The following is a 27,559-nucleotide window of genomic DNA, read 5'->3' as shown; positions in this document are numbered from 1 at the left end:
GACATTAACTGAATTGCGATGTTGTTTATGTGGCATTTATTTGCCTAAAAGTCACTAAAGCCAGTTGTTTTATCATCATAATTTTTTCATTCAGTGGATTGACTGACCTCTTTTCCATCATTAGTTGAACACACGCTTGCACACACACTAAAACAATTCATTTCTGTTGATGACGTTTGTGTAACCACAGTGACTTATCCTGTCATTTACCAAAGTGTACTCTACTATCACCATGGCTCTAGAGTAGAGCAAGAAAACGGGCTAGCTTTATGCTAAACTCTGTTTGAGACACTTTCATTTAGTCTTTCTGCAACAACTTGGACATATTTTGATTAAATAGTGCAATTTTGGAGGGATGCGCCTCATCGGCTCCACAGCGCCCCCTAGTCCATAAACTCATATACCTATAAACTGAGCAGCAATTCTGTGGTCATTTGATTTTGGGAGTGGCCATGGGTCTCCTTAGCACCCTCTACAATTTCAAACTTTATTTACGGTTGCCAAAGACTTTGTCTGATCGTAACGAAATTTCATAGGGACATTGCCATCTTCATGACAAATAAATTCCCTATTAACTGTTTTAGCTCTACCCAACAGGAAGTTGGCCATTTTGGTTTGTTTTGAAAATGGCATGCTGTTGCTTTCGAAAAGACCCTTCTAGGGAATTCATGTAAATGGCACCAAACTTCAGCACAATCATGCCAAGTCACTGAAGATGTTAAATTGTAGAGGATTTTCTCGAAAGGTGTTGCCAAGGTGATGCAATAAATAAGCGTCAAAACCATGAAGCAGGAAGTGACCTTTATCTTCTGTGTGCATCATGTGATTTACTGCAAACTGGAAACACATGCTGATTTGTGCACTTTTCACTTTGATGTGGATAGTGTGGGTAACAGTTGTAGTGCCACCGACTGGTGGAGAACTTTTAGCAATCTTTTTTCTAAATTATTTCAGATGTTTTCGTAATGACAACAACAAACTACTGATTCGAAATATTAATGGATTTTTGACAACACATTAAACACTAATATCCTTTTCATGTTTGATCATGTCTTTTGAGGTACTTGTCATGCTCCATGATCCTTTACACACCTTTATAAGAGTTATCTCTTTTAATGGCTTGGCAAAGGTTCATAGATGTTTGTGAACAGTGAACTCAATAGCGCCACCTAGAATATGGGCATATTCAGGGAAGTCTATTGTGCATACGTTTTCAGCTATGTTCACTAAGCTTTAAACATATATAGGTCTCATCAAGTCGGACAACTTTCACACCACAGACATTAGCTCCACCCAACAAGTCAGACATTTTTGACTTATAAACAGGCAGTGTCTCATATGTTCTACATTCATTGTGTGTATCACATTAAACTACACCCAATTGTTTGGCTTTTCGGCTGATCACATTGATGTAGCTGTTATGGGTCATGGAAGTTCAGTAGCACCACCAACTGAAACAAGAAAGTCTTGTATTTTCAACAGTCTTGGAAAAAATTTATTTATGTTCATACAAACAGCAAAAACAGTTATACTGTATGGCAAAAAACAAGAGCCGCACGAATAATCATTTGAGGATAACAGTTTAAACACCCATTCAGGCTCATTCTTAATTAACAAAGAGTCTGCAGACATGCAGACCCCTACACGTTTTTTTTTACCAGAATGGTTTGCTTTCTCATATAACAAACTATAGCATGTGTTGAAGCAACATAAGAAATAAATATAGCTATGTGTTGTATAATCTAGTGTAGGGGTGCATGTAGCCGTTGTTAGCTGACTAGCTGCGCAAATAAACGGTCATAATGAACGTGGATTTGCGCAGCTAGTCAGTTAACAACGGCTCCATGAAGTAACAGCTGCTCTATGTGAAATCAAGCACCTGATGGAATTTACTGCTGATTAGAGAACCGGCTTTACTGACGAGATTCGGATTAATTATCGTACGATATTTGTTGCGCACCCCTAATCTAGTGTACAATAACATTTTAATTCCCCATCAACTCGTGGATATCAGATTTATCCTATTTTTAATCATTTATCCTATTTTTAATCTTGAAGGAACACTACTGTTACACTACATGTTATGTATAAGAAATGTTAGCTGTAGACTGAGACGTCTTCGACTTGTTATCTCCATCTCCCTTTACAGGAACTTTTGGAGTGTCCTCAAAAGAATTTGCTGAAGGGACTAAAAAATGTAATTCTCATTTCATGTATTTATCAAAAGTTTTTCATGACTAGTTTTGACAACCTACAGCCAGCGTTCCCCAGAGCGAGCGTAACATGAGTCGAGGCACACGCAAACACACATCTATATAAGAACCATCTGTTTCCTCTCCTTTTGTTCTTATTGTCCTCCTCTGCTCTCTTCTATTCTCTTTTGGCGTACATATCGCCTTTTTCTTTTTTGGAACAAATTGCAGTTTATTCATGTAGGGTTCTAGGTAGAATCCAAATGTCTTCATAATACCGGAGTTGCAGTGTTGTGAGGGTGAGATTTATCTCTGTGTGTCTGTTTGAGTGTGGTTTTACTTTTGTCAAACTTAAGTTCATGCTCCAGTTTTTGCTCCAGTTTTTCTAGGTTATTAAGCAGAATATTTTACCTTATTTAGCATATTATTTATTAAAACAAGTGACATTTATAAATTTATTTATTGCTAAACTGTAATAATGCATTTATGAAAATATAATTGCAATTTAAAATCATTTTAATATGCTGATTTGTTATCTGTGTGTGTGTGTGTGTGTGTGTGTGTGTGTGTGTGTGTGTGTTTATTTATTTTTTTGGAATTTAAAAATTAAAAGGTAAGTTACATGGATTTATGCATCTTGACTTTGCCAGAAGGACATCAGAAAGCTAGCATCACCTTGAGACAAGCTAACAATCTCTTCTTTCTATGTTTGTCCACTGTCCTTTATTCCCATCGTCCCTGCTGTGTTTGAAGAGTACTCGTACTGTAAATCTCCGTGGGATTTCATGGCCTTCCCTCAGGTTTTTTCTCCCTAAACTTTTCTCCCCGAGAAGCGGGTGAGCCTCGTAGCTTTTTGTCTGGGGCATGTTTTCCGACCCCCTACTTTTGTCTCCTGGCACCCATTCCACCCACCCTGCTCACAGAACTTGTTCTTCATGAAATTGGTACTGGCAAGTTGAGCCAAAAGCAAATAAAGTGCTTGCAGTATGTCTTGAGTGTGAGATGACACCAGTGAGTGCTAACGCTAGCACTCACCCACACATCTACTGTTCAGCCCTTACTCGCAGACCCACAATAAGGCTGATGCTTACAAAAACATGCCTAGGTCACATTTCATCACAAAATCAAAAGATAAAAATATTATTTTAAATAAATCTAAATAAAATGAAGCTTATTGAAGAATATTAAGTTAATTTCCATTATAACATTTTTATGACATGATTATAATTCTTAATATTTATTATTATTAAACATAATATTTTTATGTTGACAGAAATAGATAAAAATCATCTTGGTTACATACGTAACCCTCGTTTCCTGATGGAGGAAATGGAGACGTTATGTTGGATGACATATGAGGTCTCTCTTTGGAGGCCAATCATCTCTGAGTTTAAGAGAAAACAGCTATGAAAATTGGCTAGTGGATTTTGCATGCTGAGCCACTTCTCGTGCCTACAGGTATTTAAGGCGACAGCATGCATCCACTCATTCAGGTTTTACGCTGTGGAGCCAAGAATGTGTCCCGGCAACAGCAAATGGTTCAAGGTTGTGGCATGGGGACATAACGTCTACATACCCTGCATCAGGTACGTAACAGAGACGTTCCCTATCTGTCGGTCACTACGAGCTATGTCGAACGACATATGGGGTCCATAAAAAACACCACAACCTGAACACTTGTCACAAACCTGTATTGCTGCAATTGTTGACAAGTCAAGGCTTGCCACAAAAGCTACACTAAGATCATAACCTTCCCAAAGCCCCGGCAGAATTCACTGACAATGGTACCAAACAGGGGCCAACGGTGAGTACATTGCTGCTGGAGAAGGCTTTTCCATCCACAAAAAAAGTTTAAAATATTTCCCATTTGTTCTTTCAGCCTGGCAGAAAAATGGGGAAACAAGCCTTAAGGAAAAAGTTTGCTATGGAGACCACATCCTATCCGAAGGGAGGTGACATGTGGAAATACTGATATGGACTGACCCATGGGGCAGTACTGCATATGGAATGGGTCTCTGAGGCAGGTCCTACCTTAGAGTAGAGATGGAACAACTGCCATCTCTCATCTCCTTCGGATGAGACGTTAAACCGAGGTCCTGACTCTCTGTGGTCATTAAAAATCCCTCTTTCGTAAAGAGTAGAGGTGTGACCTCGGCATCCTGGCTAAATTTGCCCATTGGCCTCAGACCATCATGGCCTCCTAACAATCCCCATATCTGCTGATTGGCTTCATCACTCTGTCACTTCTCCATCAGTAAGCTGGTGTGTGGTGGGCGTTCTGGCGCACTATGGCTGCCGTCGCATCATCCAGGTGGATGCTGCACACTGGTGGTGGATGAGGAGATACCCCCTGACTATGTAAGAGCTTTGAGTGCCTAGAAAAGCGCTATATAAATGTAATGAATTATTATTAATAAGAGACTGACAGAGCAGGTCTGTCAAGGGAAGACCGAGGTTTACAGAGAGGGAAATCTTACTGTGGAAGAATTCACATGTGGGATTACCCGTAGGGAATCAAGACAAATGGACACCTAGCCCAGTACAGGGGCTGATCGGGACTCCCGGCATGCTAACACTGGGCCTGGCGTTAGAGTGCTCCACTAAGTCTTACTGCCGAGGGTGCTGGAGGATGCTTGACCAGGATTCGCCAGCCAGGGAAATCTACTAAGAGGAGAAAGGCGCTCACATCCCCATGTGAGGGGGAATGGCGCGGCAAGCATGACACTGAGCCAGTCCTTCTGACCACTTACCTGTTACCCAAAACATTGGAAGAAATCAGCTCTACACGAATGTTGTAAAAACTCACAAAGGGTTTAGGTGTTGCCCAGCCTACAGCTTGACAGATGTCTGCCAGAGAGGTGCCGTGCGCAAACACCCAGGAGGGGGCAACACTCCGGAGCTGAAGGATGCAGGAGGGTGCTCAGGGCAACAAGCAGGCTAATGCATGGCCCACAACGGAACGGTGGCAGGATCACTACCGGGGCAAGATGTGCTGAATGGCCTCAATCTGCTTTTGAACTGGAGAGAATTGCTGGGCAAAGACATCGATAGTGTTGCCAAACAGGCCATCCTGAGAGATGGGAGCATCAAGAACCCATACTTTGTCAGTGTCTCTCATCTCGGCCTGGTTAAGCCAGAGTTGGCACTTCTTGACCTCCAAAGCTGACTTTTGTTGCCCATGAGGCAAAGTCAGTCGCTGTATGCAGCTTCTGCATCAACCTTGGGTCGGCAATACCCACGTGCATTTGTTTTAGTTCATTGGCTTGTTGTACCTACAGGATAGCCATGTCATGCAGGGCAGAGACAGTTTAGCCCATGGCATTGTAAGCTTTAGCAGCGATAGCCTCCGACAGCTTACATGCTTTTGACGGGAGATGCGGACAATTCCTCCGAATGGCGGCATTTTGCGGGCAAAAGTTCACTGCAACCGCTCTCTCCACCTGGGCAATGTATACATACCCCATGGCTGCCCCGCCATTGAGGGTAGTGAGGACAGAAGATGGAGATGTGTGGTTTCCACGACTTTGACACCTCTTCATGCACCTCCGGCAAGAAAGGAGCAGGAGCAGAACGCGGTCGTGAGCCACACTCTGTGCCGAGAAACCAATCATCGTCGATTTCACAACTTTGTAGATAGTTTATGTTCATGACACTGCATGAAAGGTAATATTCGAAAAGGCATAATAGAGGCACTTTAATGTCTTCCCTTTTACAAAAAAACTAAATGTTGTAAAGCCAAAACTTAAATTTATAAGTGATGCACCAAAAAGTTGGCAATTGAAAAATAAATAAACAAATTAAAATAAATAAATAAATGTTTTGTATATATATATATATATATATATATATATATATATATATATATATATATATATATATAACATTCACTTTTTTTCATTCAATATCACCTTCAGATTCACAGATATTGTAGTATTTATCTTTTGATTAAAATGATGTTGTCTCTTGTAGCTTTAAGTGTCTTTGAGTTTGGTTTGAACCAGCAGATAGTACATATTTAAATCACAGCTCTGTTTATTTATTTGAAATGTGGGTTGCATTTCTCTGCTGATTTCTCTAATATTAAGGTTGTAATTGAGCTCTGGGAAGGCCATCCTTCCCTATTTGAACATGCCTGCTGTTGTCTGGAAGGTTCCCATGGGAACAAACAAATGAACAGACCCTCGCTGGCCACCACCAAGTGAAAAGCACGACGATAAACTAGCAAAGAGTGTCAAAGTACGAAAAGAAGGCAGAGAGAACAGACAGGATTTGATACTGAATCACTCTTTGTTGAATTGAGCAAATGTTTTTTCAGTCAGAGTTGGTAGGACTAGGGAACGTAATGTCATGGAAAGATCAAATCCCTTCCATATTTACTCACCATTTCTTTTGTTTAGAGCTTATTTACAGACACATGCTCTCATGATGTCATGACGTTTAAGGAAGCATCAGGCCTGGAGCATTCAATCAGGAGTCCTGTGACATCACACAGGAGGTTATTGCTCCATGTGAGGTTGCCAAGTAGAACATGAATTCAGGTCTTTTTTTGGCTGCTAGTTTAGTGGTCACTATCTTTCTCAGGTCTGCTGGATTTAGTGAAGTCATTGTTTTTCTGTCAGTGCTATAGAGTTATCAGACAATTTTGGGTTTTAATTATGTTTGAGTCATCATCATCCGGACTACTGTTGATTGGTTTGATGTGACACAGTTGTAGTCTTCCAGGGTTGGAAAAAAATGTATGATCATCTTCCTTAATCCACAATCAGAGGTGGTTCGGGGGTCTTGCAACAGATTTGTAACGTAGCAAATAATCTGAAACAAAACAAGTAATTTTGGAAATGTTTGTAAAAGGCCAAACATATACCTGAAACATTTGTGGTCACAGTCTCATTTGAGACGTTACAATCATTGAATCAATTATTCAGTGAATGAATGAATGAATGAATGAATGAATGAATGAATCAATCAATCAATCAATCAATCAATCAATCAATCAATCAATCAATCAAGCAAGCAAGCAAGCAAGCAAGCAAGCAATCAATGTTAGTAACCAAAGGAAACCACAAGTTCTGTATGCATGTTATAATGTCTTCACTTACACAGAAAACTGATTGGAGAATTTGTAATGCCAGAACATAAATTTTACGCTACAAAATTTTATTTTCATTTCCAATTTTTGACTAAATTAAAACTTTCGTTGCATCTAAATTTTTTTGGGGCACCAAATTTTGTACTTTACAGTTTTGTATTCAATAACAAATGTGAGCATTATAAACAATGTCAAATCTCTATAAGACAACTGAACATGTCACAGGAAGTGCTTGTGTTGTTAAATTCCATATGCAGTGTTGAGTCTTGTGCATTTCTAGGTAATGAAATACTGTAAATCAATTACTATTATCTTTTTTTTTTTAAAGTTACCTTTAATGTAATTACAGTTACTTCTGGAGTAACTGAATTAAATACTGTGGTGAATGATGGACAATTCAGTATACAACAATAGTGGATTTAACATCAAAATATATAATGTTATTTTAATGTTAATTTACTTTGTATTTAATTTTCCTTGTATTGTTCAACTGGTCACTGTTGGTATGGGATTTAGAAAGTAATTACTGGTAAGCAATTCAATAAATTAATTAGTCAAGTAATCTAATTACACTCTTTCTTTTAGAGTAACTTACCCAAAACTGTCCTTATACACTGTAGTTGACTTATGTACATATGGATCAGATCTGTCTGTATTTTTGCCTTATAAAACATTGTCAGATTATGTAGTGCTGGATTTAAATAATACATGCTAATGCTGAATCTGAGGCATTCTTGCAGACCAATGTAAAGCTTTCAATATTGAGACTCAAGATTGTAGTGTTACAATGAAACAACAACAGGAAAACAGACAAGCCACAGGCTGCAACTTTCATTACTGCTTTCACGGATAACACGGCTTGGCTCGAATTCCCTTTGATTTGTTGTCTGCTCCACAGATGACTTTACAGCCTATCGAGTCCTAGCCATCACATTCTGTACTTCTGCTGAAACTTGCCACTGCAGTATTTTAAAGATACTGAGTTAATAGAGATAGCGTTTGAGTTAATACAAGTACCCATGAATCTTTGTGCAGGTGTGGAGAGTTTTGTTAGACACTCCTGGAAACAAGAGAAAGTGACTGGTTATTAACAGAACAAGAAAGATTAGATGTGTCTATTCATTTCGATTTAAGTGATTTTTATTTTTATTTTTTCCTGACAGAGGGATATTTTTGGACACCATTCTGCCACGATATGATGTGAATGGAGTTCGGCCGCCCATCGGTCAGAGGACCAGATTGAGTAAAGGAGACATCACACAGGCACGCAAACTTTACAAGTGTCCAAGTAAGAAAATTACAAATATAAACCGTATAGAATTACAAGTAGGCTTAACTGTCACATAATCTTCCTTGTGTATAAATAAGGAGAATCTCCTGTCAGACTTAACAAGAGTAAAAGAGGATGAAGATAGAAAATCTGGGTCATTGGAAACTGTAAACTCATCATGAAAACATGTCTTACTGCAAACTTCACAAGTATTTAGGTCTGGACAGCAAAATCATGCAAAACAATTTCCAACAGTGTTATTAGATTACTGTGGTAAATACTCTTTCTAAAAGTATTGAATTACATATTAGTAATTCATTTCTAAATCCCGTATCAACCAGTTGAACAATACATGAAACAGCTATTTTAATTCTTTCATATAAATAACTAAAAATAACATAAATCGAACAAACTATTTAAAAATAGAAGGTTACATTATAAACATACTTTTTATCATTAAATGTAAAATTTGGATGATAAATTATATATTATTAACTGTAACTACATTACAGTTAACAATAAATAGTATTAATTAGTAATTGATTGTTACTGTAAATTACAGAAAATAAATCTAAAGAAAAGTAGTTAAATTATAGTAATTAATCACTTAGTAATGCATTATTCCCATCTCTTTTTGTTGAACAAATACATTTTGAAGTAAACACTTCAAGTGAATTTGCCTTGTTAGAAGGATGTTTAGATTTGTATTTATTTATTTTTAATGGAAAGCAAGACAAAAATGCTCATACTCATAAAACAGTTTTAGTGTCATTCACTGGCATTTGCTCCCATTTCAGAGTTCTTTGGTGCGATTATGTTGAGATTACGCTGTCTGGAAATAATGTGGCATCCACAATCGATGTGGTGCCGTATATTGAGCTCAGGAGTAAACACTGGTCAAGCACAGGAAGTTTGTAATTTGTCTTCTTTCCCTGATAAAACAGAGGAGAGAACACTTGCTGTCTAGTATACAACAACTAAACACTGTACAAGGGGGTCAAGACATTTTCCATGTAAATTTGGAGATGTAGAGTTGTTCAAAAAGATGGTACCATAGAGTGAATGAGTTTAAACCTTCAAGCAATGGCATGCCTAAACCAGCAGTAATTAAAAACTCTTCAAATATCTTACATTTGTTTTTGTTTTTTATAACATTTAAGGTTTTATAAAATTTATTTTGTGGTGTGTACTTTGATCAAGTCTAAATTCTAAGCATTTCAAATATTTACAACTTACAACTTACTCCTTTATGTTATGTTCTTACTCAGTCTTAAAACACTATACTTCAAAACCTTGATAGGCAGTTTTGTAATCAATAAAATTGGTAACACTGTAGTATAGGGTCCAATTCACACTAATAACTAGTTGCTTATTAGCATGTCTATTATTAACATATTGCCTGTTTATTAGTGCTTATAAAGTACATATAATGCATGGCATCCATAATCCTACCCAATACCCTAAACTTAACAACTACCTTATAAACTATTAATAAGCAGCAAATAAGGAGTTAATTGAGGCAAAAGTCATAGTTAATGGTTAGTTAATAGTGAGAATTGGACCCTAAAATAAAGTGTGACCACAAAATGTATTCCAATTGGTTGTTTCTTTTTATAATAAACAAAAATATAAAGGCAAATAATACTCAGCCACTAAGGTATAAAATACAATAAGCACAGTTTCAATCAAAGGTTTAGTCCGCTTCTTGTCTCCAGCTTTTGGTTTCTTGTCTTGTCCTAGTCAGTGCCTCTGGTCAACGGGTGTACTGATAGTATCAGTAACCGAAGCAGAAATGTGCTCATCAGTGTTTTATACTCCTGTAGTCAAATCGATGTAAGCTGGAATTTTCCCCAAATTTCCAAAATCCTCCTTGATGCTGCATAGTCTCCTCATGTCCTTGAACTCCAGTAAATTTGACTAAGATGGCTAAAATTGTTTAAGGTTCTAGCAACAGAACTACACACACATAAACACACATTCTTCTGTGTATTGGTAGTCGTCTGCTTCTCCTTCTCATGAGTACCACACATTGTGTGCCCACAGGAAGCTAGGGTGGCCATAAGAAAGTATTGTATGCCCACGATAAAATATTGCATACCTATGAGAAAGTATTCTGTGTCCACAAGAAGCTATTGTGGTCACAAGAAGCTATTGGATGGTCACAAGAAACTTGTTGCTTGCCCACGAGAAACTTTTGCTTGCCCACAAGAAACTGTTGCTTGCCCACGAGAAACTTTTGCTTGCCCACAAGAAACTGTTGTGTGCCCACGAGAAACTGTTGCTTGCCAACGAGAAACTTTTGCGTGCCCACGAGAAACTGTTGCATGCCCAATAGAAACTGTTGCATGTCCACGAGAAACTTTTGCTTGCCCACGAGAAACTGTTGCGTGCCAACGAGAAACTGTTGCATGCCAACGAGAAACTTTTGCTTGCCCACAAGATACTGTTGCATGCCCAGAAGAAACTGTTGCGTGCCCACGATAAACTTTTGCTTGCCCATAAGAAACTTTTGCTTGCCCACGAGAAACTTTTGCTTGCCCACGAGAAACTTTTGCTTGCCCACAAGAAACTTTTTCCTTGCCCACAAGAAACTTTTGCTTGCCCACAAGAAACTGTTGTGTGCCCACGAGAAACTGTTGCTTGCCAACGAGAAACTGTTGCATGCCCACGAGAAACTGTTGCATGCCCACTAGAAACTGTTGCATGTCCATGAGAAACTGTTGCATGCCCACTAGAAACTGTTGCATGTCCATGAGAAACTGTTGCATGTCCATGAGAAACTTTTGCTTGCCAACAAGAAACTCTTGCGTGCCAACGAGAAACTGTTGCATGCCAACGAGAAACTTTTGCTTGCCCACGAGATACTGTTGCATGCCCAGAAGAAACTGTTGCGTGCCCACGATAAACTTTTGCTTGCCCACGAGAAACTATTGTGTGGCCAATAGAAACTATTGCATGCCCATGAGAAAGTATTGTGTGCTCACGAGAAACTTGCGTATACACAAAAAAACTACTGTGTGCTCAAAAGAAAGTATTGCATGCTCACAAAAAACTTAAGTGTGAACAAAAGACTTGCAAATATGAGCATTTGCCGAGTTATGTTCAACCTGATTCCAGTTAATTTGTTTTAAGAACTGTGCATTATTAATATCGTATTGTAATTTGTTTTGTTTTATCAAAGTATACACAAGAAGCTATTGTGTGGACACGAAAAACTGTTGCCTGCCCATAAGAAACTTTTGCTTGCCCACGAGAAACTTTTGCTTGCCCACAAGAAACTGTTGCTTGCCCACGAGAAACTTTTGCTTGCCCACGAGAAACTGTTGTGTGCCCACGAGAAACTGTTGCTTGCCAACGAGAAACTTTTGTGTGCCCACAAGAAACTGTTGCATGCCCACTAGAAAATGTTGCATGTCCACGAGAAACTTTTGCTTGCCCACGAGAAACTTTTGCTTGCCCACGAGAAACTGTTGCTTGCCAACGAGAAACTGTTGCTTGCACACGAAAAAACTGTTACTTGTCCACGAAACACTTTTGCTTGCCCACGAGAAACGTTTGCTTGCCAATGAGGAAACTGTTGCGTGCCCACGAGAAACTGTTGCATGCCCATAAGAAAAGTTTGCTTGCCTATGAGAAACTTTTGCGTGCCCACGAGAAACTGTAGCGTGTGCACGAGAAACTTTTGCTTGCCCACGAGAAACTATTTTGTGCCCACTAGAAAGTATTGCATGCTCACAAAAAACTGAGCAAATATGAGTATTATCCATTACTTGCTACGTTTAATGAATATGTTAAGAAAGTGCTGGCATTTTTGCATTTAATGAGGCAATTAATTTAATGCAATATGCAGCCCAGTAACTGTTTCATTTTATTTGCATGCTGAATAGAAATCAAATAATTTAATAAAAAAATATATAATAAACAAAATCGAAAACACAATATGGCTTAACATGATTATTTATCTTCAAAAGGCTATGATTGAATTTTTTTTTTTCTATTTCATTAAAACTATTAAAACATTGAAATTAAAATGAATTCAAAGTAAAACAGCAGCCTTGTTGTACTGGCTTGTGCAGTTCTCAATCATTGAATACTGTCATTTATGCTAAATTGATCTAATGTTTATATTATGGTGTTCACATTTGTAATTTGTGGTAAATGGTTGCATGTGTGAATGCTTCATTGTTTTGAATGAGCACCTGTAAGCAGTAATTATTTTAGTTTAGTTTAGTTTAGATTAGTTTTTATTTTATTTTATTTTATTTTAATTAGGGTAGTCTGGTCCTATGTATCTGATGTTATCTTTTGACTGTTTATTGTATCAATATTTTTTTATTGTGTGTTTTGTTTTTATTTTTTTATTATAGATAATTACACTACATCAGACTAATGTTTCCTGTCTGTTTATTTATTTAGTATTTGTGTAATGAACAGAATAAAGTACTGTACCATCATCTGTTCATTATCACAAAATAACAAGCTGAAAGGATTATCATGATCCCAGCATAAAGCAGGCTGTACATTATCCATTACATGTTATGTTTTATAAATACAAAACTGCTGATATTTAACGAAGCAATGCTGCTTTGCCATGTATTTCCACAGTCACCACCAGAGCGTTTAATTACCCAGCACATTTAATACAGTATGTTGCCTTTGAACTGTTTCATTAATTCAACGCAGTACCACATGAATGAAAACTCTTTTAGTTTGAATGTTGCTTCTTTTATTTTCTTCCCTTGCTCTTTGCTGTGAATATTAGGCAGTTGTGTAACATTAGAAGCAGATGCGAAAAAAGGCACACACTGTGAAAGACAATCCAGACTTTTTTATGGTCTTTTGTGTTTATGTTCTGTGTCACACAACAATGTTTTATGTCTCTGTGGACCATCGTGTAACTGATCACATCTTGTTTATGATGATGAACCATTCACTTTTTAACTCTTCTTGAACACCAACAGCTCATGACCTTTCTTTCTGTCTGTCTTTCTTAGGATGTGGAGACAGTTTGCAGGAGAGCAGTGGGAACTTGTCTTCTCCTGGTTTTCCGAATGGTTATTCAGCCTATATGCACTGCATATGGAGAATCTCAGTCACACCTGGAGAAAAGGTGAAGACAGAGCAGCTTGGATGAATCAATCTGATTAGCTGTTTTGAGAGACTATTTAAGGACTATAAAATGTAATTTATTAAATTGTGATATTGTTTCCACATAGAGTTGGGAAGTCCAGTTAATTTTGGTCACTCAGTTTTTCCAGTTCTTTTAAATGAACCAGTTTAAAAAAACTGATTCACTGATTCTTTGAGTCGTTACTGAAAACTGTTTAAAAAATAATAAATAAAATAAATTACTATTCACATACATTACCAAATTTCACAGTTTCAGATTAAAGTGAAAGAAACTGATATTGAAAATGTTTTACTCAGAAATTGCTAGTAAATTTCACAATTAAAAACAGTGTTGGGGTAATGCATTAAAAGTAACGTGAGTTGCATAATCAGATTACTTTATGTAACAAGTAAAGTAACGCATTACTTTTAAATTTACAGCAAAATATCGGAGTGACCTTTTGTAATAACCTCTTATTAATTCCCCTTTTGGTGTGAAAGGGTCTTTACAGTTTCCAAAAATATAACTTTTATTATTATTAAAAAAACAAATAAGCCAAATGACCAAAAGTAACACAAAATGAACATAACACAAAGTTATACAATTTCTAAGTAATAACTAAGTAATAAAACGTTTTTTTTTTTTTTGTTGTTGTTCTGTAATGCATTACTTTCCGTGAAAAGTAACTAAGTAATACAAATAGTTACTTTTTTATAATACTGCAAATAACATGTTAAATTAAACGTGACATTTTTGACGTAGAAAGACAAATTTGTATTCTCTTGTAAAAAACAAAATGCTCCAATAATATGTTTTACTTACAGGAAAACTATATATATATATATATTCATACATACTTCTTAACAAATCTGAAAATAACATTTTCTTTTTGAATTACCAAGTAGATTGTCTAAAATTAGGATTTAAGAATTGAAATCTGGTTTGGAGTCATTGCATTTGCACAGTTATTAAAAGGATACTCCTCCACAAAATGAAAATTTTGTCATTAATCACTTAACCCATGTAGTCCAAACTCGTAAAAGCTTTGTTCATCTTTGAACACAATTTAAGATATTTTGGATTAAAACCGAGAGGCTTTTCATTACACAGTCAAGGTCCAGAAAAGTATGAAAGACGTCATCAGAAATGTCCATCTGCCATCAGTGGTTCAACCGTAACATTATGAAGCAACGAAAATGCTTTTTGTACGTGAAGAAAACAAAAATAATGACTGTATTTAACCGTAGTGCCATTTTGGTGAATATCCGCTGGACGCAAGCAGCATACGCTCTTCTGTGTCAGCCACAGAGAGACACAGAGGAGACAAATTGTTGCAGAAAGTCGTTATTTTTGTTTTCTTTGTGTACAAAAATATTCTCGTCGCTTGATGATTAATGACAACATTTTAATTTTGGGGATGAAGTAACCCTTTAAGACATTCACAGATTCCAACTTCCCTCAAGTAACACTACTACATTTTCTTCCCTAAGATCATTCTGAACTTTACATCAATGGATTTATACCGGAGTCATCTGTGCTGGTATGATCATGTGGAGATCAGAGATGGATATTGGAGGAAAGCCCCATTGAAAGGTTTGAGATGAACACCTGACATTTCAGAAGAACAATGTGAACAAGTCAAGGTGAAGATGAATTAATTAATGTTGAATTATCTGCTTGTATCTCTGTATACAGGTCGATTTTGTGGGGATAAATTACCGGAGCCGATCATCTCTACTGACAGTCGCCTGTGGATTGAGTTTCGCAGCAGCAGCAACTGGGTGGGAAAGGGCTTCTCTGCTGTTTATGAAGGTACCAGCAAACAGCCAAATCAGCCATTATTAAATGTTTAAACATTTATAACCAAAAATGTGTACATATAAGGTCAAAAAATTGTGCCTTTAGCTAATTGGCATTTTAGATAAGCATTCATGTATTTAATATTTTGCAACTGCGACTTTGGCCTTGCATTTCTTATGTCGATAGAGCTGCAAGTAGTTATGAGCAAAATTAGCCCAAAACAACCAGCTATTTTCTGGCTACAGTCTTTAGCAAATCCAGAGTGCTCAAAATACATACAAAATACAACAGAATACATTGTCAAATTCATTTGTAATGAGTGTTTTTCCCCACAGACCTAAATCCAACCGTAGTTGACCTATGAATTACTAAGAGTTTCCATTAGGGGAACACCTAACATTATCTGTTTCCAGCAGTTTTCATTTGTGAAAGAGTAATTGTCATGCTTTACTCATGTTTGTGTTGTAATCTTTAATCTTGCAGCCATTTGCGGTGGGGAGGTGAAGAGAGACAATGGTCAAATTCAGTCTCCGAATTACCCAGATGACTACAGACCAAACAAAGTGTGCGTGTGGAAGATCACTGTGACTCAGGGTTACCATGTTGGCCTTACCTTCCAGTCTTTTGAGGTATGATTAAAAAAGTTGTTATTACTGTTTTATAAGCATGTAATTAATTGCTTATGCACACTGTTATAATGTTTAAATAAATAATAATACATAATAAATTAATTACATTTTACTTTGTGTAAGGAAATGTTATATTCCCGAGGCTCAGTGGAAGAGCATTGCGTTAGCAGCGCAAAAGGTTGTGGGTTCAATTCCCAGGGAACACGTTAGGTAAAAAAATAAAACAAAATCGAAAGCCTGAATGCACTGTAAGTCGCTTTGTATAAAAGCGTCTGCTAAATGCATAAATGTAAATATAATAATGTGTGCAGTTTGATTTTGAAAAACAGCTCACTTGAAATATCAACATGTGAGCAAGGGAAAACAATGATGTGGTCATGTTCATGTACTTCAGAGCATGCATGTAAATCAAATGTAGTGAACATTGACTTTAATGGGATTGCTAAAATGTAAAAAGAAGCCCATTATATAATGTTAACATTCTTTTATTATTTAAACTGAGTTTACATAAACTGCTGAGTTTTTTTTTTTTTTTTTTTTTTTACATTTTTTTAATGTTGCTGGAAACATTTGTCTGGATGACTCTGATTTTGTTGAGTCATTGCATTGGCTCTGGGTTTGGTATACATTGTCTCTAACCAGCTGGTGTAAATAAACCCAACACTCCCCATGATCTATTTTATTTGGAAAGAAGGGATGTTGTAGAACTGTAAAAGTAAAGGAGAAAAACATTCAGCATTGTTTCCAGTTGATTTTTAGTTTTAAGTTGATGAAAGGGTTGGTTGCAGTCACAGCTGGTTGCTTTCAAATTTTAATGCCATATCTTGCATTGAAAGAAAATAAAACCATTCCAGGTCTTTCAGGTATAAATTTAGTTTTTCCATTTCCTTTTTTCTGCATTATCTTTTGCCTTTTTATTCCAAGATCGAGAGGCATGATAACTGTGCATACGACTACCTGGAGGTTCGAGATGGGAACTCAGAAAGCAGCCCACTGTTGGGCAGATTCTGTGGTTATGACAAACCTGACGATATTAAATCCAGTACCAACCAGCTCTGGATGAAATTTGTGTCTGATGGGTCTGTCAACAAAGCTGGATTTGCTGCTAATTTCTTCAAAGGTGAAGTGTACTATTTTGCTTTATGGCTGGTCTATTTGGTCTTTGAAAATTTCATAGGTGTGATGTTTGGCGAAATAGCTCCGAATTTTGTTATAGCTTGACATTTTCGAAATTCAGGAATGCACATAAAATATTTGACCAGTAACCAACATGATGAAAAAGTTAAAAAGGAAAGAAAAAGATTAGACCTGCGATTATGATTTCATAATATAGCCGATAATGCTAATGCTACAATATTAGCGCTAAATATCTTCTCCTATATTAGCATCGCTCCTTCAAGATACCGTAAATGATTAAGCTCTGATGTTCTTGTTGTTTGCAGAAATGGACGAGTGCTCCAGACCTGACAACGGTCGCTGTGAGCAGCGCTGTGTCAACACGCTCGGTAGTTACAAGTGCGCCTGTGACCCTGGGTATGAGCTGGCTGCGGACAAACGGAGCTGTGAGGGTCAGTATGTGAACAGTTCAGTGCTGGATACAGGCCAATGCCATATTTAAACGGTTTATGGCAGCATGGCAGCTCAAAAATAGGGCCTAATGTTCTAATATAAATTAATTTTTTCATAATAATTTTTTAAAGGTGTTTTACCCATATTTTTAAATATGCATTGCATTTTATTGTTTTTTATGCTTTAAGGAAAATTACCAGTACATTTTCTGTATTTAGATAGATTTGTCTTACAGTACACAAACAAATAATGCTAACTCGGTGTATAGTGATAGTTTTAGGGCAAAGTTTTAAAGATCATAATTAATTCACAAAAATCTTCTTAAAAGGAGATAAGAATGTATTTGTTTTTGACAGTTTGATAGAAACTAAAGTTAAAATACTGGAAAAGTCTTAAGAATTTCTCAAACATTTTCCTAGGAGCGTTTTTTATTTTATTTATTTTTTTAACCTGTTAACTGTCACTCACGTTTTTGAAGATAGACATGAATGTGCATGATACAAACATAAATTTTTATAATTCATGATTTGTAACATGATTTTGATGTACCATTTACATGGTAATGCAATGTCTGATTTTAAAATGGGTTTTGAAGGATGAATTTTGAGATTTAATTTTTTCAAGTGATATATAACTTCTGATGATTTCTAAAATGTGATAGAGAAAAAGGCAACGAGGAAGTCTTATTTTTAAACAAAGGTCAAAGCTCCTTTTGTAATGTAGATTTCTGAGGGTGCACTCTTGTCATAAATTCATCTATTACTTTTCCTACATAATTTATAACAAAAAATATTGGTAAAATATATATTTGGGAGTCTTAGACCTCTCCAACGATATATAGTTTGTCAAGATTAGATTAGATTTGATTGTAATATAGTATAGTCAACGTAGGCGTCCCGTAAACGGGACGGGGTGACATTTAACAGGTTAAAGAAGTAAATGGCAGGCTTTTGTGTTTTCTGATCTGCAGAAGACTTGCTAATCATCTCAAAGGCCAAGATGTGCTGCATGCAGATTACCATAATAATCATATTCCTGATGGAAATTGTTGTAATTATAAAATTAACAACAAAGTCCGTTTTCATTCTGTTGTTGTTTAATTCAAATTCAGCAAAAAGTCACATTGCACATGATCGACTGATCATTCTTTACATTATTGATCAATGGTCTTCAGAGTATTTGTGCAGATTCTGAGTAATAGTAATAGGTATTGTATGTAGGTAATGTTACGTTATTTTCTGTTTACCTTAAACTATTAAAGGTGAAGTGGAAATCTTTGTGCCACTAATGTCAACATTCGGAATTAAAACAGTATGTAGATGTACAGTATGTGGAAAATAATGTGTTTTTTTAAAACCTTAACCACATAAACATATTTCATTACACCAAAAACACAAAATAATGTTCTTTTTAGCAACATCATATGACCCCTTTAAATGGACCACTCCCCTTGTCTCCTTATTGGATAATCAAACAGATGCCCTGCCCTGCATTCTCACCATTGGTTGATCCAGTGTCTATTCTCAAACAAACAGGAAGATAGTTTTAAAATACTTTTTGAGGGAATTAACCTACAAAGTTTAGGCTTAGTAATCAGAGATAAGTATTTTAACACATAAAACTTGCACTTTCCCTTTAAGAAACCTTTTTGAAGTAATAATTACTGAGTGCATGTTTTGAGCAGCCAGCAGCACTGACCTCATTCTGCCTCTAGTGGACAGTGTGTGCTACTGCATCCTCTTAATCACTACTCCTGCTTGCGCTGTTGACATACCGCCGACATCTGTTTTGTGCTATTGGCCTAGTGCTGCCAGCAAGTTAAGAGCACCTTCCTCACATTGACAGCAGGCCTGTCTGGCTTTCTTTACCCTCCTCCGCACGACACTTACAAAGTGCTGCTCTGTTCTCTGAGCAGCTGGAAATGATGCTGAAGGTTGGATCTGCTTATATCATTTTCTTCCCGAACAAAGCACTAAAATGCAGATTGGGTTAAGGTTCAAATCATTCTTATGTAAAGTGTTTTCTAACAACTAATGTCTCTTATTATATCGTCAGCTAATGTCTGGATACGTGAGGCAGTTGCTAGGACAGAACGTACCCTGTGGCTGCTATATTGAGCAAAAATCTGTTCAGACATGCACTGAGATGACTCAACGGCTCGATCATGACAGACTGGAGCAATCGGAAAATTATTCTCCATTAGATAAAAGATAGATTGGCCCCGCACAGCCTCCTGGTCTATCATCAGCTAACATCATATCAGCAATAAATCCGACATTATCATAAAGACTGTGCCGCTCTTTCTCGCAGAACAGGCGATGCAGAGGGTTTATTGCACGCTGGTCCTGTGGGAATAGAGACGGATAGGGCTTAAATTTACACAAAGCTACAACTTTAAGGCAAGGGCTGTCCAAAGGCTTCTCAATGGCATGCTGGTAGCCATAGAAACATCTCTCCCCGAACCCATGTGTTTGATGGAAATGGCTGTAGGGGATCCGTTCTGTAATTTGGATCGTACCGGACTAAAGTAAACTACTCCATCTTTCTGCTCATGTTTGATGAGATACAAAGCCTGGAGTTGTTCTCTTGTGTATTTTAATTAAAACAGTACCGTTCTTGTTATTTTATATGTAGCATGCGCCAGGTTTTGACAAATCACAAGCTGGTCAGCTTGATTAATTGAAAGCTTAAGAGCGCTGTGTAACCTAGACGTGTTGTGCATTAAATATGTAAGCATACTTTTACAAAAAAAAAAAAAAATGTTTTCCCATATATTACACTCTTTTAGGGGCTGTGTTTTTTACACCAAAGTTATACCTGTATGGGTGCAACAGCTTGGGACAGTATCCTCAAAGGGACACTTTTTAACCCAAAAGAGTGCATAATAGTACCATAAGAGGACAGATTACTAATGTAAGGGTATATATCACTACTCTAAAGTGCTAATATTCTCCTTATATGAGTAAAGAATGTACATGGGTACCCCCAAATGTACAATTATTCCACAATTTATTAGTTTTTTTTTCTGACAGTGATAGTCAGGGACGGAATTATTCCTGAATAATCCAGGTTGTTTTTGCTAACTTTATTAGACATCTGTATGTAGATGAGCTCTGTTATGTTTGTATAATTGTTTTGCATGTGGGAAAAAAAGTGATAGCTCACTCAAAAATAAAACTTCTTTGATCATTTAAGGCCATTCCAAACCTGTAGGAGTTGAGAAATGTTTCAGTGTTGTTTTGCACATACTACGATAAAAAGTCAATAGGGTTTGATGTTGTTTAGACAGCAACACCCTTCATGACATCATATTTTGATGGTAAACTTTTGCAGAACAATCCCTTTAAATATATAAACATAGTGGTAGAGATCAGAGGGGAACATTTGTTGATGCACCGTGATTCTTTTTCAAAAGGTTCTTGAACGATCCACAAAGTCTCTAAATAAACACACGAGTGCCTTCAAATTAAGTTATAAGACAATATTCTACATAATAAACACTGTGTATAAAGAGAATGTGAAGGGAATTTCACAACAAGCTTTCTTAAAAGGAAATTCACCCTATCTGTTTTCTAAATATATGTTGTTTGAGATTATTGTGTATTATTCATCCATGCACAATTGCACATGATTGCTTTTTTTGACCTTGTACTGATCAAAATGTCATAACTTGATCTTCCGTTGAAAAATTACAGAACTTACTCTTGTGATTTGCTGTATCTTCTCTGATTGTTTAATCATTTAAAGCTTGTTTCTTTCTTACAATCGACTGCAAGCTCACATTCAGACCTGCCTCTTTCCAATCACATCCAATAGTTAGAAACAATAGATATTGTGTTCCAACAACACAGAAGAAAATATCTGTTGCTTCTTCCTTTACATTTCTTTAACTTTACAAAAATTTGTGCCCATGGTTTGGGAATCAGATCATTTCAATAAATGTTGTGTGTGAAGTATTTCTCCAGATTGCATTAGCATAATTTGTCTTACGGTTCTTTTCTGTTGTCTTTTTCTCCAGCTGCCTGTGGTGGTTTCATCACCAAGCTGAATGGGTCCATCACCAGTCCAGGCTGGCCCAGAGAGTATCCACCCAACAAGAACTGCATCTGGCAGCTGGTGGCGCCCACGCAGTACCGCATCACGCTGCTCTTCGACGTCTTCGAGACGGAGGGGAACGATGTGAGCACTAGGTTTTTGCCTCAGCGTGGGGTGGGTTTGTCTGGTTCATTTCAGCTCGATTGGTGTGAATCACCACAAGGCTTTAGGGACTGACTTCTCCAATTTTCCTTCATGTTTTCTCACTTGTTCATCGTTTATAGCTTAGGGCAGTGTTGCCCGGTGCAGCTAACATGACGAATGCATTTATGATTTGTTTTCTTAAGATGAAGGGTAGTTTTTTGGTTTTATGCATGCTTATCACAAACACTCAGGTAGTTTATAACAAAACTGTTCTGTTAAAGAGTTGCCATCTGGCTTTCATTATGTTACATTTTACAGACTTTAATAGAAGCTGGTTTTATTGCTTTAATATAACAGCAGCTCCTTAATATTAGTGCTAAATAATGATTTTGAGAAAGTGAAAAATGAGGTTGCTGGCTCAGGTCTGTTTTTTATTTTTACAATAGCTCAAAAAAAAAAGAGCTATATAAGCTAAATGTGTTTAAAGCAGCTGTGAGTTTTCCTGAACAGTTTATAGCTTCACGTTAATAGCGTACTATGTAATTGCTGGATAAGTTAAAGCTAGGAATGTTTTGGGTTCAGTGACATATTGCCAGTTACCACAGAAAGTTATTATGACCACAAAAAAGAATCACTTTACAATAATGGACTTCCACTGAAAGTCTATAGGGCATGAACCTGCACAAAAATAACCTTTGCACAATATGTGAAAGGATACTAAAAACGAACATTATCTGCAAAGTGCTGTTTACATGGAGCAAACTCCATCCACAGGAGATACGTCGGTAACTTTTAACCAAATATTCCTCCACTTACAGTAGTTGGCCCACCATTAAAAGCATGATATACATGCTTAAATAACACATTTTGTATGCAAGTGCTTCTTTTAATCTTTAAGCCGCCCAGGCCTGCTTTTAATCCCTCTTGAATGTCTTGCTCCATTGTAAGTATGTTACTGTGAATATGATTTGTGTTTGTTTTGTTGATATTGTCTGTGTTAATGCTGTCAGTAGAGCTTAACACGGATTGAACCTGAAACATTCCTTAAGTATTCTGGCACTGGTTTAATAGAGGGAGGTGAGAATGGCCTTAGGTTTATTGATTGCCAAAAACAACATTTGTTCCAGATAACTAGTGTACAGCTTGTGAACTGTTATTGGCCAAAGCTGTCAAGCACTAAAGTGTTGAGATCAAAATGGAAAGCTGGGATTATAAGTGGAGCATTTGGAGCATTTTTCTGCAACATAAATGAAGAATCCATCCAGTTTCTCACCAAAGCAAATGAGACAGTCTTTTCCCCTCTTCATTTTTGAGTCAAACGATTACATTTATCAGATGATTTGATCAAAAGTGACTAATAAAACTTGCTAAAGAGAAAGTAATGTCATTAGTATTTTTCCTTGCTGAAAAGAGCATCATATGCTGTGTTTTGGGAGAAGAAAGATGCTGAAAGATGCTGACCAGGTTGAAAGGTCTCTGTAGATGTTGACCCGTGACTCATGTCTGCTCTCTGCTGTGCAGGTGTGTAAGTATGACTTCGTTGAGGTGAGGAGTGGTCTGTCCGCCGACTCCAGACTGCACGGGAAATTCTGCGGAGCTGAGAAACCAGAGGCCATCACCTCTCAGTACAACAACATGCGCATTGAGTTTAAATCTGACAACACGGTCTCTAAAAAAGGCTTCAAGGCCCAGTTCTTCTCAGGTGAGTGTGTGCTTTGAAATGATACAAGAAAATTTAAACCAATTTTTATAACATATATAATTTGTATTATGTTATTTATTTTTTTTGTCTTGTGCAATAAATGTTAACATATTTTATTTCAAATATCTTACCCGGGACATGACTAAATAAAAAATAGCATGCATTTTGTATTCTCTCTCTTATTTCAAAATGACTCACATTTTTACATATTTTGCAAGGGGTTCACAAACTTTTAAGTGGCACTGTCTATATATTAAATCATCCTAGGGGACAATAAATAAATAAATAAAAAAGTGTGTTTGACTGACATCTGGTGTTTGGTTCTCACAGATAAAGACGAGTGCTCTAAGGAGAACGGCGGATGTCAGCATGAATGTGTGAACACCTTTGGCAGCTACAGTTGTCAGTGCAGAAGCGGCTTCGTTCTGCATGAGAACAAACATGACTGCAAGGAAGGTGAGGAACACATGCTTACAGTATATGTGAATATACTACACTGTTCCTTCAAAGCAGTAAGTCATGACAGGCCATGTAAACTCCCTTAAAACAAAAATGGTAGCAAGATGATGCAATATACCAATCCTCAAGTGATGAAATATGTCATTACCAAAGGGATAGTTCATGCAAAAATGACATTTTCTCAGCATTTTACCCGAATGTTGTTCTAAACCTGTATGACATTTCTCTTCTGTGAAATACAAAATGAGATATAATGAAGAATGTACATGCTGCTCTTTTCCATAATATGATAGTTCAAGGTGATCAAAGCTATTAAGATTCAAAAAGAATAAATAAGCATAATAATTGATAATAGATGTGTGGTCATGGGTGTCCATATATACTCACCCGCCACTTTATTAGGTACACATGTTCAATTTCTTGGTAACACAAATTGCTAATCATCATACGGCAGCAACTCAATGCATTTAGGCATCTAGATGTGGTGAAGACAACTTGCTGAAGTTCAAAACGAGCATCAGAATGGAGAAGAAAGGGGATTTTAGTGACTTTGAACGTGGAATGGTTGTTGGTGCCAGACGGGCTGGTCTGAGGATTTCAAAAACTGCTGATCTACTGGGATTTTCACACACAACCATCTCTGGGATTTACAGAGAATGGTCAGAAAAAGAGCAAATATCCAGGGAGCAGCAGTTGCGTGGACCAAAATGCCTTGTTGATGTCAGAGGTCAGAGGAGAATGGGCAGACTTGTAAGAGATGAAAGAAAGGCAACAGTAACTCAAATAACCACTCGTTACAACCAAGGTATGCGGAATAACATCTCTGAACTCACAACACGTCGAACCCTGAAGCAGATGGGATAAAGGATCAGAAGACCACACCAGTTAATGCTCCTGTCAGCTAAGAACCAGAAACAGAGGCTACAATTCACACAGGATCACCAAAATTGGACAATAGAAGATTGGAAAAATGTTGTTTGGTCTGATGAGTCTCGATTTCTGCTGTGACATTCAGATGGCAGGGTCAGAATTTGGTGCAAAGAACATGAAAGCATGGATCTATCCTGCCTTGTCTCAACTGTTCAGGCTGCTGATGTTGGTGTAATGGTGTGGGGGATATTTTCTTGCCAAACTTTGGGCCTCTTAGTAACAATTGAGCATCATTTAAACGCCACATCCTACCTGAGTAGTGTTGCTCACCATGTCCATCCCTTTATGACTACAGTGTACCCATCTTCTAATGGCTACTTCCAACAGGATAATGCACCATGCCACAAAGCTCAAATCATCTCAGACTGGTTTCTTGAACATGACAACAAGTTCACTTTACTCAAATGGCCTCCACAGTCACCAGATCTCAATCCAGTAGAGCATCTTTGGGATGTGGTGGAACGGGAGATTCCCATCATGTGCAGCCGACAAATCTGCAGCAACTGCGTATTGTTATCATGTCAATATGGACCAAAATCTCTGAGGAATGTCTCCAACACCTTGTTGAATCTGTGCCACGAAGAATGAAGGCAGTTCTGAAGGCTAAAGATGGTCCAACCCAGTACTAGCAAGGTGTATCTAATAAAGTGGCCAGTGAGTGTATATAATAAAAGACAATCTACCACCCTAGATTAGTTAGCCTATGTTAACAAAATTTCTCTGTAAATTGCTTTTAAGTTTTCCCAAATCTAGCAGAATTATGTGCTGTATGCCTGGAGTGTCGCTGTGTTTTCTGTCTGAGAAACTATTCATATTATTTTCCCTATTAATGCATGACTGCTCAGAAACCTTCACCATCGATTTCAGCTCACTGACACTAACTAGCGTCTGGATATTTTTAGAGGACTCGTTCCTCTTGCAGGCAGGAATAGAAAGAGAGTGGCAGTGATTGGGAGGAAAGAAAGAAAATGTTGTCTGAGAAGGTTAAAAAATGCATGGATCTGCGTGACAAAAACAGCACTGATTCTCGTCGTCTGGAGTTTGAACGTTGCTCATGTGATGAGCATAGGATGAGGCTGTTTGTGAGTGTATTCGAGTGTTAGATGTCACATTATCGGTATCTCTTACAGCCGGCTGCGATCACGTTGTGAACAGCGTGAGTGGGACCATCACCAGCCCCAACTGGCCAGATAAATACCCCAGTAAGAAGGCCTGCACCTGGGCCCTCTCCACCACCCCGGGACATCGGATCAAAATAGTATGTAATAGTACAACCTTTCTCCATCCTTATTTACCATGGTTGGGTAATGTACAGCCCAGACGGTCATTAGTTCAAAGAAATCCCAGAGTGAAGCAGGAGGACCTTGTGTCACCCTGAAACGGTTTATTTAGAAAGACCAAGTGACTGTACATCATTCACTTATTACATGTTACATTGGTATGAGACGTGAAACTAGCACAGATACTGTATGTAGGAAACTGGGTTGTTTGGCACATTTATACAAAATAGCATACATTTGACTCTAGAAGAGCAATGAATTAAAAATTGTGTATATGTTTGTGTACAAATATGTCTTTCTCAACAAATAGAATAGATAATCACTAGATTCGTCCTGATAGCACTATTGGTCTGTTTTGCCTCCATAGGCAGGATTTAAAGGGATAGTTCACCCAAAATGAAAATTCTGTCATCATTTACTCCTCTCAAGTCGTTCCAGACCTGTATGATTTCTTTCTCCTGTTGAGCACAAAAGATATTTTGAAGAATATTGATAAGCAAACAGTTGACGGTAGCCATTGACTCCCACAGTATTTCATAATAAGGAAGTTAGTGGATATGTCCACTGTTTGGTTTGCTTACCAACATCCTTCAAAATGTCTTTTTGTGTGTGTGTGCTCAACAGAAGAAAGAAAACATACAGGTTTGGAACAAGTTAAGTGTGAGTAAATAAAATGCGAAAACAAGTTCTGTGTGAATGGCCCTTTAGTTTTTGCCTTCCACTTTGCTCCTTTTCCATTGTTTTTCTATCTGAACATCCATTGAATGGACATGTTTGATTTCAAGTTTTAAAAACATCTCTAGACATTCCACGTCACTCTGTCTCATGTTTTTAAACCCAAAAACACATTCATGATCGGCCACTTAGAAGATATCTGTCCTATTTCATAAGAAGTCTTGTTTCCCTGTTCATTATAATGCTATACTGAGTGTCTGTATATGAACTGTTTATTTCAGGCTTTTAATGAACTTGACATGGAGCCTCATCTGGAATGTGCTTATGACCACATTGAGATTTACGACGGTCGGGATGGGAAAGCACCAAGCCTCGGCCGCTACTGCGGCACCAAGAAACCTCAACCAATCATATCCACCAGCAACAAGATGTTCATCCGCTTCTTCTCTGATAACTCCGTGCAGAAGAAAGGCTTTGAGGCTTCCCATACTGCAGGTGAGCACATCCATCTGAATGAAATGTACAGTACCACTAAATACTGGAATTACATGTGGTCTCATATAATACAAACTAATAAATCAATGAGCTATAAGAGACCATGCAGTGCTCCACTTTGTGTTATTAACAACAGGTCATGGTAAAATCCCTGATGCACATGGTTCGAATGACTTATTG

At 37.4% G+C, this 27,559-nt stretch overlaps 1 protein-coding gene across 2 annotated transcripts in view; it reads left to right on the top strand.

The window, feature by feature from the left end:
* LOC113039693 (bone morphogenetic protein 1-like) overlaps nucleotides 1–27,559 on the top strand; it is a 70,525-nt gene that overhangs the window by 36,921 nt on the left and 6,045 nt on the right. The window contains exons 7-18 of one of the 2 annotated variants that reach the window (XM_026197716.1): nucleotides 8,445–8,569; nucleotides 13,546–13,661; nucleotides 15,152–15,254; nucleotides 15,357–15,473; nucleotides 15,945–16,090; nucleotides 17,015–17,210; nucleotides 17,533–17,658; nucleotides 21,678–21,838; nucleotides 23,360–23,540; nucleotides 23,871–23,996; nucleotides 26,060–26,187; nucleotides 27,166–27,379. In XM_026197716.1, the coding sequence (XP_026053501.1) occupies nucleotides 8,445–8,569; nucleotides 13,546–13,661; nucleotides 15,152–15,254; nucleotides 15,357–15,473; nucleotides 15,945–16,090; nucleotides 17,015–17,210; nucleotides 17,533–17,658; nucleotides 21,678–21,838; nucleotides 23,360–23,540; nucleotides 23,871–23,996; nucleotides 26,060–26,187; nucleotides 27,166–27,379 (1,739 nt within the window). Of the gene's footprint in view, nucleotides 1–8,444; nucleotides 8,570–13,545; nucleotides 13,662–15,151; nucleotides 15,255–15,356; nucleotides 15,474–15,944; nucleotides 16,091–17,014; nucleotides 17,211–17,532; nucleotides 17,659–21,677; nucleotides 21,869–23,359; nucleotides 23,541–23,870; nucleotides 23,997–26,059; nucleotides 26,188–27,165; nucleotides 27,380–27,559 lie in introns of both variants that reach the window. The other variant, XM_026197715.1, reaches the window with a different exon arrangement.

This window comes from Carassius auratus, chromosome 22 (assembly GCF_003368295.1).
Source record: "Carassius auratus strain Wakin chromosome 22, ASM336829v1, whole genome shotgun sequence".
In the NCBI taxonomy this organism is placed as follows: domain Eukaryota; kingdom Metazoa; phylum Chordata; class Actinopteri; order Cypriniformes; family Cyprinidae; genus Carassius; species Carassius auratus.
The sequence above is the reverse complement of the archived record's forward strand: the minus strand, read 5'-3'. Positions and strand labels throughout refer to the sequence as shown.